Source organism: Triticum aestivum, chromosome 6B (assembly GCF_018294505.1).
Source record: "Triticum aestivum cultivar Chinese Spring chromosome 6B, IWGSC CS RefSeq v2.1, whole genome shotgun sequence".
NCBI classification, from domain to species: domain Eukaryota; kingdom Viridiplantae; phylum Streptophyta; class Magnoliopsida; order Poales; family Poaceae; genus Triticum; species Triticum aestivum.
The window spans coordinates 682,661,309-682,677,550 of NC_057810.1; the positions used below are offsets into that span (position 1 = coordinate 682,661,309).

Consider the following 16,242-nt stretch of genomic DNA (forward strand, 5'->3'; position numbering starts at 1 on the left):
CGAGTAAAGAGACTTGCCGGTAACGAGATTGAACTAGGTATTGAGATACCGACGATCGAATCTCGGACAAGTAACATACCGATGACAAAGGGAACAACGTATGTTGTTATGAGGTTTGACCGATAAAGATCTTCGTAGAATATGTAGGAGCCAATATGAGCATCCAGGTTCCACTATTGGTTGTTGACCGGAGATGTGTCTCGGTCATGTCTACATAGTTCTCGAACCCGTAGGGTCCGCACGCTTAAAGTAAGATGACAGTTATATTATGAGTTTATGTGTTTTGATGTACCGAAGGTTGTTCGGAGTTCCAGATGTGATCAAGGACATGACGAGGAGTCTCAAAATGGTCGAGACATGAAGATCGATATATTGGACGACTATATTTGGACACCGAAAAGGTTCCGGGTGAGATTGGGAAAAAACCGGAGCTCCGGGAGGTTATCGGAACCCCCCGGGAGGTATATGGGCCTTATTGGGCCTTAGTTGAAAGGAGGGGAAAGGAGCAAGGGAGGGGGCACCCCCCCCCCCCCGCCCAAGCCCAATCCGAATTGGGAAGGGGGCAGGCCCCCCTTTCCTTCCTCCCTCCTTCCTCTTCCTTCCCTCTCCCTGTCCTAATAGGAAAGGGGGGAGTCCTACTCCCGGTGGGAGTTGGACTCCCCCTAGGGCGCGCCACCCCCCTTGGCCGGCCCCCTCCTCCACTCCTTTATATACGGGGGAGGGGGCACCCCATAGACACAACAATTGATCATTGATCTCTTAGCCATGTGCGGTGCCCCCCTCCACCATAGTCCTCCTCGATAATATCGTAGCGGTGCTTAGGCGAAAAGCCCTGCGGTGGTAGAACATCATCATCGTCACCACACCGTCGTGCTGACGGAACTCTCCCTCGACACTCGGCTGGATCGGAGTACGAGGGACGTCATCGAGCTGAACGTGTGCTAGAACTCGGAGGTGCCGTAGTTTCGGTGCTTGATCGGTCGGGTCGTAAAGACGTACGACTACATCAACCGCGTTGTGCTAACGCTTCCGCTTTCGGTTTATGAGGATACGTGGACACACTCTCCCCTCTCGTTGCTATGCATCACCATGATCTTGTGTGCGCGTAGGAATTTTTTTGAAATTACTACGTTACCCAACACAACGTTCAATCAGGCGACTTCAACGACCATCTCCCGAAGCAGACGGAGGAAGAATGCCAGTAATCCTCTAGGCATCTTCCCTTCGTTGTTGTTTTTCCAGCGAATTTGCCAACTTGTTCTGCCATGTTCTCTCTCTCGGTTTGAGATAAAGTGTTGTTGACGTGTTTGTGGTGAAAATTGAATGAATCCATCAAACCAACTGTATTCCATCAATGATCATAGAATATAATTATTTAATATTGTAATTAAAGGATAATCCTTCGCGTAAAGTACCTCGTGCGGTTTATCATATGGCAAGCGTCTCGACGCTCCCCACGTTCCACGAACCGATGGATCTCTTCGTCACATGTGTTCCCCTTGTATATATTCTATGATCATCGATGTAATACAACTGATTGGATTGTTTCATACAGTTTTCACAACAACACGTTATCAGCACTTTGTCTCAAACTAAGAAAGAGAAATTGGCAGAACTCACCATCAAACTCGCTGGAAAAACAACAACAAAGGGAAGAAAGTAAAGATAGGCAACAATTCGCAGATGGTGAATGGTCATCGACATTGCCTGATTGCACGTCACCATTGTTGTATTGGCGAGCTTCATCACCACCATCGCAATGCAGACGACCTTCGTCCGTTCAGAGGGCATCAACATGACTTCCGTCTGTTTGGAAAGCGTCCCTGCATCCTTCATTGAGGACATGGTGCCCGAGGAATGAGCGCTCACCACCATGTCAGACCTTCTGATGCTCAACCCGATATGGCCATGCCGGTGGCAACACCATTTCCAACACGGATTCTGGTAGGACCAGCCGCTCCAATGCTTCACAGGGACGAAGTGATGGAGCCCGTAGATGACACGATGGACATCGACATCGCCGACATCGAGCCAAAACTCATAGCTCCTTCACTGCGATGGCACCGGCTGCAAGACTAGGGCCCGTGTCCAACTCTGCTACCATCTCCACCACAAGACTACGGCGTCGAGGAGGAGGCTGAGCCCGTGGCACTAGGACCATCGAAATCTCGGACATGCCGTCTCCAACTTCAGCACATGAGGAGGTGGACACCAGACCGATCAAGTGTTAGCCCCGGGCTGTTGTGCGTGGGACGCCTTCAACAATGGAGCAAGCAGCTCTGCTGCCCCATCGTAGTTGCCACACCATGACAGCTTAATCGTGTCACACACGTCGTGCAAGCTAAGGCTGGCGCTGGTCATCAGCCAGGGGAGTGGAGCCTAGAGTCTTGGACTCAAGAATGGGCACTTCGTTGGAGTCTCACGCGGGACGCGGCTCCCTGGTGCTTCTTCAGAGGAGGAGTAGGGCGAGCTCGTGCTCTCTGCCCCTCGTTGTTGGGGTGACCATGGCAGATGGCCGAGAGGTGCCCACTATCGTCCCTTTGGATTGGGATCGGGAGCGGTTGGTCAATGGGGTCGAAAAAAATTTATCTCGCCACCTCCCTTATCCGATCGTGTGGTTGGGCTAAAGTTACCCACGCTGGGACAAAAGGCCGGTTATGGCCTATGAACGGACATGCTCTGTACGAGCATCAGTTTTTTTATCAAAACAAAAATAAGGGTGTCCTGAGCCATGGTACTAGGCTACCTAGTTTTAGACTATTGCTATTTTTCGTATTTCTTTTCTGATTAGATTCTAGGTTTTTTAGTTTTTATACATATGTGTTGTGTGTAATTTCTAGCATACCACTATGTGATGTCTGCACGTTTATATCAACATATGTATGGATGCAATTTTAATTGCTATATGTTGATTATGCTTGAAAAATGATATGGCTACTTAAAAAAAATTGCACGCGACTTATGCATTGCATTTATCACAATGTATAACTTTGTTCACAAGTGCGAGGTCTACATCACCATGTAGTGATTATCTTCAAAGTGTTTTAATTAACACAAGGTCGTGCGAAGTAACATAAAAAAAGCAAGGTCTACACTACTTAGAAGTGATTACCTACATGTGATTAATGCAAAAATGAAGGCACGCAAATTATGGCATTAAAATAGCCATAAGAATAAGGTTGATTACAAACTACCTCTATGTTCTATACAAAACAAAGATCTATGTCATGTTACGCTGATTATCTTTTTTTGTGTGTAGAAAGTCACATTTTGTGTCGTTTACGCTTTTCCTAGACCTTTATATTTGAATCAAGCATATTATTTTACACACAATTATTTTACATGAGGGCAAATTAATGCGCATGATATCTTCATGCAGGGTATGGTTGACATATCCTGAAGGAATTTGTTGAGTTTGCCATTGATGACAGAAACTATCTGACCTGGCCCATGGATGTCTAGATTAACTTGGCGACCAATTTTTTTATCTGATATGCACTATAACCACGTCTGCTCAGGGAGCTCCTGGCCTCCTGCTATCACATATATGGCAAAGTATGCTGCTTTGCACTTTATTGGACACTACCTTGATCCTGCTCTGAAAGAAGATGTGATGGAGGAAAGTCCTCTATCACTCTAGAACTCCTTAAAGGAGCGCTAGGATCAACAGAGATCGGTGATGTTGTCTGAAGCGCAAAGATTCCAAGCACTTATCTGCTCTCGGGATTTAGGTTTGTTATAGCATACTGCGACAATGCACTTCGGGATGCAGATCTCATGAAAAGACAATCTCCACTTTTCATCCCAATATGAGGATACTTGTTCAAAAACATCGTCATCGGGAATACAAGCATTTTGAGTTGGTATATGCACTTCTTCAGGCAGAAAAGCATAGTGAAATTATTGACAAGAATAATCTATCTTGTCCAATGGGAACATTGTCATTGCCTGAAGCGCATTTCAATTCTCAGAACACTCAAAAGTTTCATGGTTCTAAAAAGAACCATAGGAAGTTTAAAGAAAAGTGGAGACGTAATGAGAACTAGAATATCAATGAAGTTTAAAAGGGCAAGAATCATTTTGAGGAAAATGACAAGGGTAGCACCTCTGAAGTTTGCTATAGGTGCGGTTGTACTACTCATCATGCAAGGAAGTGTACAACTCCTAAGCATTTGGTGACAAATATTTCCCATGTGAATAATATTTCTCATATATGTTCCGAGCACCAATGATATTGGTTTCTTCTATAAAAAAAACAAGAGAGAGCCATGGTATGTTAATACGATGTTGGATATTTGTCAGACCCCCATAATGCTAGATTGCAGACTGGTAGTGTCTTCTTACATGGAGGTACCGCCTTCTCTTGAAAGTCAAAAAAGCAAACCTTAGTGGCTACGTCCACCAATCACTCTTAGATAATTGCTTTTATACAAACCATCTCGGGAATGTGTATTGCTTCGCACAATGATGAACTTTGTCCAAGGTTCAGGTGGGATTGGTTTGCTGCAATCGCCTACTATTATCTATGAAGATCCTACTTATATTTTACGAATGCACACAAGTCATACTAAGAGCTATATCACAAAGCATATTGCTCCTAAGCTGTTTTATTCCCATGAACTTCAAAAGAATAGGGAAATAAATAGTTTGCTAACGAAGTCGCTGATTTATTTACCCAAGTCTTTACCAAGTTCTCTGTTTCATAAATATGTAGATGAAATTGGTATGATGCGACTTTGTGACTTGGAAAAATCAGGGGGAGAAATCCTATAACCTGTTAAGATCATCAATATTGCACTCTTTTCCTTTGTGAGTTTTTTCTAACGATTTCTCATGTAAAGTTTTTAATGAGACAATATCAGTGCAAGCATGGACTACATATGTCATTTTCTTCTTATTTTCTCACTGGATTTTTAGAAGTTTTTCATGGCAATACCGTATATTCCTCCTTAATTTCTCCCACAAGGTTTTGGAGGATGATTCCAAGTATGATCGGTTGCAAGGACAGTTAATGATTAAGGGGTGTTTAGGATTTGTTTAATCTTATAATTAAAGGATAATCCTTCCTTGTAAAGCGCCACGTGGGGTTGACCATATGGCAACAGTCCCGATGCTTTCTACGCCCCCACGAACGGATGCATCTCTTCATCACGTCTATTCCCCTTTATGATCATTCATGGAATACAGTTGGTCGGATTGATTCATTTAGTTTCCACAACAACTCTTCAAAAGAACAATTCAAAGTTGTAAAACGATTTGGCACTGTTTACCAAATAAAGTGGCGAAAACGCAAGAATCAAACACTAATAATTTGTTAATTCTCTGTTTTGCTTTCCCTAACAGCTACTAACCTCCCACTACAATTAATCCATGTGTCTTTTAGCAGCTTCAAGTATTTTTTTTATATAGTGAAGCTTCGGCTGGCACAGCTCTACAATTTGGCCCAAACCAGTCGAGTCGAGAAAGGCGCCGCCTGACCGATGAGTTGCACTAGATGAAAGAGACTGTCTGCATCCGAATTATGGAAGGACATAAATAAATAAATAAAAAATGAGAGAAATGGGAACTCTATGATTCAATTCTTTATTATTAATTTTTTTATTTTACAAATAACTGAGTATGGTACAAAAAATTATCTCTAGCTAAATACTGCCACCCAAGATACTTACCAAAAGAAAAAGATACTTACGAAAAGAGCAGTAAAGAACAAAGAAAACGTGGCCCGGCCGAGAAAACACACATATGCATCCAAAAATGTGTGCCCCTCACCATGTTTCCAAATGCTTTTCTTTAAAAACTAGAATTGCTTACCTAGTTTATGTGACCGGAGAAGAGCTGATTGCTACTTCCCTTCTCCGACGACTGACTTCCGTCTATCGAACTTTGAATATGCAGAGCACCTTCCTCTTCCTCCCTCCCGACGACGACGCGCCAGGCAAGTCGTTTTATAACCAGCCAGCTTATCTTGCTGACTCTTCTATATATGGCTGTCATTCTGCATTCTACAGCATCACAATAATTTAAGAGGAAGCACACCTGCTCTGAGAGTGCAGCCGTCAATGGCTCAGCCGGAGCAGAGCAAGCAGCCATGGGAGTACACCCTGCGGAAGTACCTCCTACTGCTGGCCACCCTGGTGGTCAACGTGACGTACGCCGCGGGCTTCAACCCGCCGGGGGGCGTCTGGCAGGAGGACCCCCGCAACGACGGCCAACGACTCGCTGGCGACCCCATCATCCGCGACATCCACTACCGCCGCTACCTCGCCTTCTTCTACTGCAACGCCACTGCCTTCGCCGCCTCACTCGTGGTCATCATGCTCATCCTCATCCTCGCCGTTCGGCACGACAAGGAGAAGGAGAAGGGGAAGAAGGACGCCGTTCAGGTCATCAAGCCGCTGCGGGCCGTCATGGTGCTGGACCTGCTCAGCCTCGTGGTGGCCGCTGTCTTCGCCTACATTGTGGTTCTCAAGTTGCTGGACCGGTGTCTTCCAGACAAGAACTCTGGCTCTAGCTCCAACGGCGGCATGCCCAACTCTGAAACCAACAACTGCGCCGTGCCTGGCGCCAGCGCAATTCCCGCCCCTGACCCTGAATCTGACCGCAAGGTCAAAGAAAAGGAGTCCCAGAAGAAGCTGAAAACCGAAGAACGGCTCTGCAAGGTCCTGATGCTTCTCGCGACGTTCGCCGTGAGCATCACATACGTCGCCGGACTGAGCACGCCTGGTGGCTTCTGGGACAGCACCGGGGGCAGCCACCGCCCAGGCGACGTGATTCTCAGGGACCACCACAGCACACGCCTGACGGTGTTTTTACTCTTCAACACCACGGCGTTCGTGGCGTCCCTGCTCATCGCCGTGCTGCTCATCATCGACGGCAAGAAGCTCCGCGACAAGACGGCTCGGTTTCACGTGCTCTACGTGTGCATCTTCGTAGCGCTTGTCGGCCTCATTGGCGCATACGCCGCTGGCAGCTGCAGGAAGACCGACACCACCGCCTACGTGGTCAGCCTGGTTGGCGCTGTTCTGGCATACATCCTGCTCCACGGCTTCTACACTTGGTATTACTCCAATTCAGCCCTACAAACTGATGAAAATCAGCAGACTGGTGACAGGTACTGATGAAAAACAACACATACGACTGCAGTTACACTGCTTTCTTCTTTATTTCTCTGCAACTAAACTAAACTATGTTTCTTCTTTCTCTGCAATGTATATGTATTAATGCAGTGGTAGGGAGGCTCTGGACAAGGCTCGCTCTCTTGTTCTACTGCTCGCCACTCTTGCCGCCGCCATCACCTACACAGCAGTGTTGGACCCGCCGGGTGGCGTTTGGCAGGACAACGGTGACGGGCACATGGCTGGCGACCCCATCCTCCTCGCGACAAACGCTAGGAGGTACAAGGCCTTCTACTACTGCAACTCGGTTGCGTTTGTGGCCTCATTGGTGGCCATCGTCTTGGTCCAGATGGAGAAGCTAGTCAAGCACCATGTGCTGGAGGCAGCCATGATACTCGACCTGTTTGGCCTCATCGGTGCATATGCCGCTGGGAGCTGCCGAAACGTGAACACCTCCATTTACGCCATGGCTTTGGCAGGGGCTGTCTTGATCTATGTGGTGATCCATGTTGTCTTCTTCACGCTGGATCACAGGGACCAGAACAACAACGCCCAAGAAGATCAGTTGCTGGAGAAGAAGCGCAAACGGTTGCTCCTCTTCGCGATCTTGACCGTGACCATCACCTACCAAGCCGGCCTCACCCCTCCTGGTGGCTTCCTGCTCCAGGACGACAAGCTCGGCCACCATGCCGGTGACCCGGTCCTCTTGTACAACTACCCACGCCGCTACCATGCCTTCTTCTATTGCAACTCGGTGAGCTTCATGTTGTCCATCGCCCTCATCATCCTCCTGGTGAACCCCAATTTGTACAGGCCAGCAATACGAAGCAATGCGCTATCTGTTTGTACGGCGGTGGGTTTGTTTTGTTTGATGGGGGCGTACGCCGCCGGAAGCACGCAACACATCAAGACATCCATCTACATTTTCGTGTTGGTGGTCGTGGTCCTCCTCGTTGCAGCCGGACTGCTGCTAGTATTTTTGTTGAGGGAACTGAATAAAAATGGCAATTCAGCAGCTGCTACGCCATCCAGACCCACTGGACAGGAGGACGGAGAAGAAGTAAACAGAAATGACATCTCAGTAGCTGCTCCGCGATCCAGACTGACTGGACAGGAGGACAGAGAAGAAGAAAACAGAAATGGCATCCCGGCAGCTGCTGCGCCATCCATACCCAATGAACAGGAGGAAGAAGAAAAAGCAAAGAAGGAAGAAAGGAAGAACCACGCGAGGCGCAAATACCTGATGCTGCTAGGTATCTTGGTGGCGAGCGTAGCCTACCAGGCCGGCCTGGAACCACCCGGCGGAGCGTGGCAGAGCAGTGGGAACGGGTACGAGGCGGGTGATCCGGTGATGCATAACAACATGAGGCCCCGGTACCTTGTCTTCTTCTACAGCAACTCCATTTCCTTTGTGGCTTCCATCGTTGTCATCATCATGTTGCTGCCGCATTGGCTGCCAGACGAGAGGGAAGAAGAATGGAAGACATGGTCGCTGAAGGTGATGAACCGGACGATCAGACTGGATCTGTTTGCTCTCCTGGTGGCCTATGCAGCCGGCTCCAACAGGGGGTGGAAGACGTCTGTGGTTGTCGTTGCGCTCATCATTGCCGTGCTGGGCTACTTTGCAATCCACATGAAGCTTTCGACATGGTCTGAAAGTCGCCATGAGAGCCAGCAGAGCAGCAACGGAAATAATGCAGTGTGACTCATTATCAGTGCGCTCTGTGGTGTAGCTCCAGTAACGTGAGGGCAGTCACAAAGTAACCCAAGTTCAGGGCGATTGATATCTGTAATCAGCTTAGCTCTGTCCAATCTCTCTGCTCAAGCTAGCTCGCCCTGTTTACAGATTCCTAGTCTAGTTGATGTAATCGGATAAATAACCTGCATCCCAATTGGAGGATGCTGACATTGTCTGTCGGCTTACTGGGCGTGTGTGTGTGTGTGTGTGTGTCTTCATCCAATGAATATGCGTGGTAGGTGACATTTCCAGATCCTATATGCATTCTGACTCATAAGAACTTGAATGGGAAGTGCATGAGTTGCAATTACATTTTGTTACTACTGAAACATGCTGTGTCACTTGGTGCAGTCTCAAGTATTGTGCAATCCTGATAATTAGTAATCACTGATCGAGAGTAAACATACCTTGAACGCGGGGCCCGACCATCGGACGCCAGCGGCGTGATCTCTGCAGCGGGGCAATTCACCGAACACCTGCAGGGCGCCCGATCCCCGCATGCAGATGGAGGCAAACAAGGCGAGCAAGGACGCCGTCGTGCGTGCCGTCGTTGCCGTGGATCGATAGAGACGTGCGCTGGAGTTAGAGGTTGGCACGATTTGGTCGGAGAGGATTCCTCGAGCGTGAGCCGCGTCGATCGGAAGCAGTTGCTCGAGGCGTGAATGCAGGTGCTGCGCGAATCCAGGTGGTTTAAGAGGTCGCTCCGCGCGATCTTCCGCGGGAGGGACAAGGAAAGGGGAAGGCCACCGCGTAGCGCCGCGCTTCCTGGGTGCAGGTTAGGACGGGGCGAGGCGTCGCCGGCGGTCGCCGGAGAGAAGGAGCGGCGCCTTGGCTCCTGGCTCCCGCGCGGCTCTGTATCGTGAGGGGCTTTCAAAAAACAAACCGTGAAAACCGGCTAGAGCAACAAACCTCCTGAGTTCTGACTTCACAAGTACAGTAAAAAAAAACCTGACTTCCTAGTTTTTTTTTGCCAGCAGTAGGCCGAAAAATACACTTTGATCAGCAATAGGCCGAAAAGTCCCTGGGGCCCACCTTTTCGCGTGAATAGGAGGCTGAAGCTGCATGACTGCGCTCTTAAGCTTATGTTAGGCTGAAATGTTTTTTTTTTATTTTGACTTATGAATGTTGTGCAACCATTGCCCATGTTAGACATTGAAAAAATATATTTTCACACAATCATTTTTTTAATATTTTCCCGCCAACTCTTTTCCTCCATATGCTCCCGCCATATGTTCCTGTCATAAGTTCCAGCCAACCATTTCCCTCCATACCGCAGTCGTTCTTTCCCGCCATTTTCTTCTCTCTACCTATAAAACCCCCTTCACACGAAGGTCGATAAGCAGTCAAGTTTAGTGTAGTCAAGCTGTCTGATTATCCTTTTGATTGAAGTTTTCACCCTGGGATGAGCAAATGTCTTCTTAGGCTAGCCACCGATTTCAGGATGGACAATAAGATAGTTCCATGGGACAAACTCATCGGTAGTGACACCATACTGAATGACTTGGCTCACGCATTACGTAGGTCTGGGTGGCCAGAAAGGACATATGAGGAGGTACGTAAAGAACTTCTTAAGTTGCATGAAAGGTGGAAGAAGGTAGTGCAGACGAAGAGTGAAAACTTCATAAGGACTGCATCGAAGCATACATATTTATGGACTGCCGACAGCGAAGACGAAGACGATATCTTCATGCCGAGCACCAAGGCCAAGAGTACCGCACCGTCGAATGACAAAGAGTATTGCATCGTCGAATGGCAAGAGTGCTGAATCGACGTAGGGCAAGAATACCACATCGTCGAAGGGCAAGAGTGTTACATCGACGGAGGATGACAATGATACCTTCATGTAGTATGTAAGCTGTATTTTTTTAAGTTCAGCCCTACCATTTAATTCAAATGTACTTGTATCTTAATTATTGGTTGCAGTCTCTTTGGAAATGTAACTTGAATAACAATGCGGATTAATAATAATATGTCTCTCGCATACACAAAACAATATATGTCTCCTAATCAGATTCATAAGTCAAAAATAAAAAAACATTTCGGCCTAACATAAGCCGAAGAGCGCGGCCATGCAGCTCCGTCCTCCCGTTCATGCGAAAAGGTGGACCCCAGGGACTTTTCGGTCTACTGCTGACCAAAGAGTACTTTTTGGCCCACTGCTGACTAAATAGTACCTTTAGGCCTACTGCTCACCAAAAAGGCCTTTTCAGCCCAGCTACGTATCTCTTCGGCCAATGCGTAACCGGAGAGTCCTTTTCGGCCAACTGCCGACCGAAAACACCCTCTTCGGCCCACAGGAAGCCGACGGGGTCATAGTTTTTTTTTTGCATTAGGTGCTATAGTTTCCGATTTTGCTATAAAAACGTGATAGTTTTGAAGAAAAATCTCATTTTGACAAGTAGGATCCAAGTTGAAAATTGCTAATGGAGCTTAAAGTTTGAAAATTCAAACTTTAAAATTTAAAGTTTCAAAATATTCTAAGAAAACCACATGTACTACATTGGGATGTACTCTATAAGTGTAAAAAACCAATTTTATCTGTGTAGCTCACATCATAACACATGTCATCATGAAAAACTACACACTTGTAGCCAACATCCCTATGTACATGTGTATTTTTTTCAAAAAAAATAATGACACTTCAAAATGTGAATTTTGAAGTGTTTAAAGTTTTGGGCTCCATGAATCTACTTTCCATCCGAGTGTCCTACGTAAATGAGTTCACTCCAACTAAACATATGATATTATATCTCAAAAACTCTAAATTCTCATTCTCTCTATCTCTCTCTAATTACCTGGAACCAAGCCATCCTCACAAGTTTGGTAGCGACGACTAGAGTAGTCATTTTTTTTTATATTGCGGGGCAGGAACTTGTATTACTCAACTTGTCACATGATTAGAATCAGCTAAAGATAGCTCAAGAGATCTCGGGGGTCCTAAACAGATCCAAGTTGTGGTTCTCCCCTCTAGCCGAGAAAAACTAGCTAGACAACCATTAACCATTAATGAGGGTAGTACAAGCTCCTTGGATGTTGGGTTTCCTTCACCACAGAAACACACAAAACGGTTTATCTGTGTCACTGAACTCAATCAACTTCCGAGCTTCACTAGAATCAACCTCAATTTCAATGGGTAGTCCGGTCCGCATCAAAGCCAGAGACAAACCTCCCATGCATGCACATAACTCTTCTTCAAGTGTATCCCTACACGAAAATAATTGTCTGTGGGATGAGAAGATGGTAGCTCCTTCACCATCCCGAAGGATCATACCTAATCCAGCAGAGCCATCAACATCAAAAGAACCATAGGAATTGAGCTTCACCCATCCTTGCGGAGGGGGCGACCATGCCGTCTGAAGCTCCGAAATCGTCATTGCATGTGAAGATTTTGGCAAGTGCTCATAACTGACTACACACCTTTCCCTTTGCATGGGTCAACAATAGGATCATGTGACAATTCCTAAGATGGATTGAAGATAATTGCATAGGAAATCTTCTTGATACATCCATTTGTGGTGGCTTCTTCTCATGAGTGATTTCATTCTTGTTATGCCAAATCCTCCAAAAAGTCATCAAAATCATACACCGCTCAATTTCTTTCAAGGGATCTTTCAACATGGTGCGGCTAATTTGCTACTCCCTCCGTTCGGAAATACTTGTCATCAAAATGGATAAAAGGGGATGTATCTAGATGTATTTTAGTTCGAGATACATCTCTTTTTGTCCATTTTGATGACAAGTATTTTCGGACGGAGGGAGTACCTAGCAGACACATCTAATATATGAACTCAACATGTGGTGCTCCTATCATATTTCCTATTATTTGTAAAAAAAAATGAATCTTGATATCATTATTTTTTATCATGAGTGTTGAGATCTTAAAAGTGATCATGCTTGACACAAAAATATATATTTATTTCCGTCAAATAATATGTGTTTTTGAAGTCAATAATATCTGTAACATTTATTCATGAACTTTTTCAAGGTCATTTATTCATATATTTTTCTATTTTTAGGGGTGTTCATATATTTTTCTCGAGAAGAGGCAATTTGTCCATAAACGAGTCTAATTATTTACATTAGGCCTGGTCAGCAGTGAGGCCCGGTCCTCCGGTTGAATATGGGCCGCATCATCGAGTCAGGCCCTAGGCCCAAACCATCTTTGCTGCTGCTGCGTACTAGTGCGAAGCCACGATGTCTCAAAAAAAAAAAAAAAACTAGTGCGAAGCCACGGAGGCGAGGGTTTCGCCGTCAGACCTCGCCGCGGCGGTTTCTCCGCCCAATCCAATCACCGCCGTTTCCTCACAGCTCTCCCCTCCCCGGCCGGCGCCGACCTTCCTGGGCTCGTCGGCTCCTCCGAGCCCGAGGTACGGATTTGGGTCCACTCCTTTTCCCTCTCGAGCAACCTTGGTGAGCCAGCCGAGGCGATGCCGATTCGTCCACCTGAACTTGGTCGATTCCGCTCTGTAATGTCTGCGTAGCACCGGTTCTGCACCTGCTCTGTTACTTCCATCACGTACTGCCTAGGTCGACTTCGTTGTCCCGCTTGGCCCTGTTAAGGGAATTAGGCCGCTGTTGTGTGTGGATCTGGAATCTCTGTGAAATGCTAGAGGAAATAGCTTGGCTTGGTCAGTAAAATCTGTTCTGGAGTGTGCAGAAATTGTTATACTCGTCTGATTTGCTGGGTGGTATTTCCATATACGAGTTCAGTTCAGCAGAGGAATGTTCAGAGATCATGTGGGTTTGTTGTTCAGATTGGTATATTTCTAGATTATCCCCCCACCCAGCAGAAATTTATAGGGTTAGGGTGTTATTTTAATTTGAAATTCTTTGTATCAATTCTTTGTTCTACGGAATGGATGCAAATAGGATGCTGCTGCATTAATTTACCGTTTTAATGTGAATATAAGCACATAAAACTTTCGACACGTATAAATAACTTCAAAGTTTCATCACTGTTTCCTTCTATATTATTTTGTTACAGATGTTATCTGCTTGTATGTTCCACCCTGATCATAATTTTTTTTAGTTCAGCGCCTGCAGAGCCTCGAGGTTGCCCAAGTTGTGCAGCTGCGGTACTCGATGGAGGATCTCCCGGAGCCACTGCTTGCAGATATCATCAAGAGGATTACCGTGTCGAGTGATCTCAATTCTCTTTGCCTCGTGTCAAAGCGCCTCTGCGCCGCCGAGGCGGAGCATAGGAGTGCTATCCGTGTTGGCTGTGGTGTTGACCCTACAACGGAAGCCTTGACGTCACTGTTCTCCCGGTTCTCCAATTTGTGGAAAGTGGAGATCAATTACTCTGGTTGGACGCCCAGTCATGGGGACCAGGTGAACAACCAAGGCATCCTTGTTCTATCGCATCATTGCCCCTTGCTGTGTGATGTCACCTTAAGCTTCTGTGCACACATTGATGATGCTGGTCTTAGTTATCTAGCTTACTGCAAAAAGTTGAGGTCCCTCAAGCTGAGCTTTGCACCAGCAATAACTTCTACTGGGATTTTCCGAGTGGCCGTTAGTTGCTGCTATCTCTCTGTTCTCCACCTTGTTGACTGTATAGCAATAGACAACGTGGAGTGGCTGGAGTACCTTGGGAGGTATGGATCATTGGGAGAACTTGTTGTGAAGGATTGTGATGGAATCAGCCAGTATGACCTCCTAAAATTTGGTCCAGGATGGAGGAAGCTCCAAAGGTTTGAGTTTGAGGTTAATGGAACTTACTGGTTGAGTGAGCCCCGTGACCCCTCCTATGTGTCTGGCTACCCATATGGCTACGACCTCTGCTGTGATAGTTTGAAGGATCTTAGGTTGGCTCATATTATAACCGATCGAGAAATTGGGCTTCGTTTTCTACTGGGGAAGTGCAACACATTGGAGACACTTTACCTGGAGTATGTTATTGGTCTACATGAGAATGAGATGATTTCACTATTCCAGAGGTGCAGCAACCTTAAAACCGTCTCACTTCGACTCAAGCCTCTGCACTGTGAAGATTTTGAGTTTAGGACAGCACTGACTGATGCTAGCCTTAAGGCTCTAGCTGCCAGCTGCCCGATGCTTCAGGTTGTTGAGCTCACTTTCGCATTCTGCGAACCCGACTGGCCTACCGAAATAGGCTTCACACAAGAGGGTATTGTGACGCTCATCCAATCTTGCCCAATTCGCTCTCTTTTGCTAAATGGTGCCAGCATTTTGTATGACGAGGGGATGAAGTGCCTCTCATCCTCACAGTTCCTGGAGAAGCTCGAGCTCGTGGATTGCAGATCTATAACTGATGCTAGTATGAATTTCATTATTCAGGCTCCTTGCTTGAGCAATCTCACACTCCGCAAATGCAAGAAAGTGACAGATAATGGAATGGCTGCATTGGCACGTTCACAGAAGTTGGACTCACTGACCGTTATAGGCTGCCACTGGGTCTCTCACGAAGGTGTGCAGGGTGCTGCCAAATCAGTCCGCTACTCGGCAGAGATTGAAAGCCATGACAGCCTAAAAGGTATGTGCATCAAAAGGAATGGACGCAAGACATACCAATCGAGCATGGGTGTAGTCTTTGGTCGTTACTTTGACGATTGAAGCTGCAGCTATCATTTTCCTCTGATCGGTTCAAATGCTCTAGGTGTTAACTCTTACGTATTATGAACAGCCACCGTTCTTATTTATGATGTCTTTGCATTGTTTCTATTTTTAAATGTGTCCTTGCATTCCGAACTTGGCACCTTTTAGTTTTTATTTGTTTGTGGGGTTCAGATTTTGAAAGAATAACATGTTCTTTTGGCTGCTTGTGGGACACTTAAGGTTCTGTATCCCGATTCAGGCGAGGTCTTGCTTTTTCGGATTTAATCATCTTAGTATGGCTGCCCCCGTAATCGGGGACTTGTGTGTCCCTTGTTTGTAATTTATGCTTAATGGAATGTTTTGCCCAAAAAAGAGTTATCAGGTAGGAGTAGGTTTGTTTATCCTTTCTTTTTTGATAGTCTTGGATAGTTACGATAGTACTCCCTCCGTCCCATAATTTAAGAGCGTTTTTGACACTAGTGTAGTGTTAAGACGCTGTTATATTATGGGGTGGAGGGAGTAGCTTCGATTCTATCTCTTCGCGTTCTCCTGTCTGTAAGGTCTACTTCCTTTGATTGAGATATCCAAACATGACACCCTTTTATTCTTAATAGCATGTTTATATACATTTTAGAAGCATATCAGGTTCCTCTGGCTGCTTGGGCAACATTTAAGGTTCAGGAGTCATTGAGCACATTAAGCCTGGAGATTAATTAGATCTGCTAACCGAGTTGCCTTACAGCGGTATCTGCGTTAGGCAGGAATTTTCATAACTTATCAACACGCGGATCTGAAACAGAGCAAAGGGATTATGAACAAGGACCAAACGCC

At 46.2% G+C, this 16,242-nt stretch overlaps 2 protein-coding genes across 4 annotated transcripts; both read left to right on the forward strand.

Annotated features, from left to right (window-relative positions):
- Positions 1 to 6,000: 6,000 nt before the first annotated feature.
- On the forward strand, positions 6,001 to 9,051 carry LOC123139216 (uncharacterized). The gene is made up of 2 exons (XM_044559013.1): positions 6,001 to 7,111; positions 7,227 to 9,051. The coding sequence occupies exons 1-2, from the start codon at positions 6,060 to 6,062 to the stop codon at positions 8,818 to 8,820; spliced, it is 2,646 nt and encodes an 881-aa protein (XP_044414948.1). The 5' UTR covers positions 6,001 to 6,059; the 3' UTR covers positions 8,821 to 9,051.
- Positions 9,052 to 13,069: 4,018 nt separating this feature from the next.
- LOC123139217 (F-box/LRR-repeat protein 14) lies at positions 13,070 to 15,645 on the forward strand. 3 transcript variants are annotated; one of them, XM_044559016.1, is made up of 2 exons: positions 13,070 to 13,220; positions 13,883 to 15,645. In XM_044559016.1, the coding sequence occupies exon 2, from the start codon at positions 13,936 to 13,938 to the stop codon at positions 15,427 to 15,429; it is 1,494 nt and encodes a 497-aa protein (XP_044414951.1). In that variant the 5' UTR covers positions 13,070 to 13,220; positions 13,883 to 13,935; the 3' UTR covers positions 15,430 to 15,645. The 3 variants fall into 3 exon arrangements, with proteins under 3 accessions (XP_044414951.1, XP_044414950.1, XP_044414952.1); XM_044559015.1 differs by having other exon boundaries at positions 13,888 to 15,645; XM_044559017.1 differs by having other exon boundaries at positions 13,897 to 15,645.
- Positions 15,646 to 16,242: the final 597 nt, after the last annotated feature.

Coding starts and splice junctions, on each gene's coding strand:
- LOC123139216 (XM_044559013.1), top strand. CDS start 6,060: ATGGCTCAGCCGGAGCAGAGCAAGCAGCCATGGGAGTACACCCTGCGG. Junction 7,112..7,226: donor AATCAGCAGACTGGTGACAG/GTACTGATGAAA, acceptor GTATTAATGCAG/TGGTAGGGAGGCTCTGGACA.
- LOC123139217 (XM_044559016.1), top strand. CDS start 13,936: ATGGAGGATCTCCCGGAGCCACTGCTTGCAGATATCATCAAGAGGATT.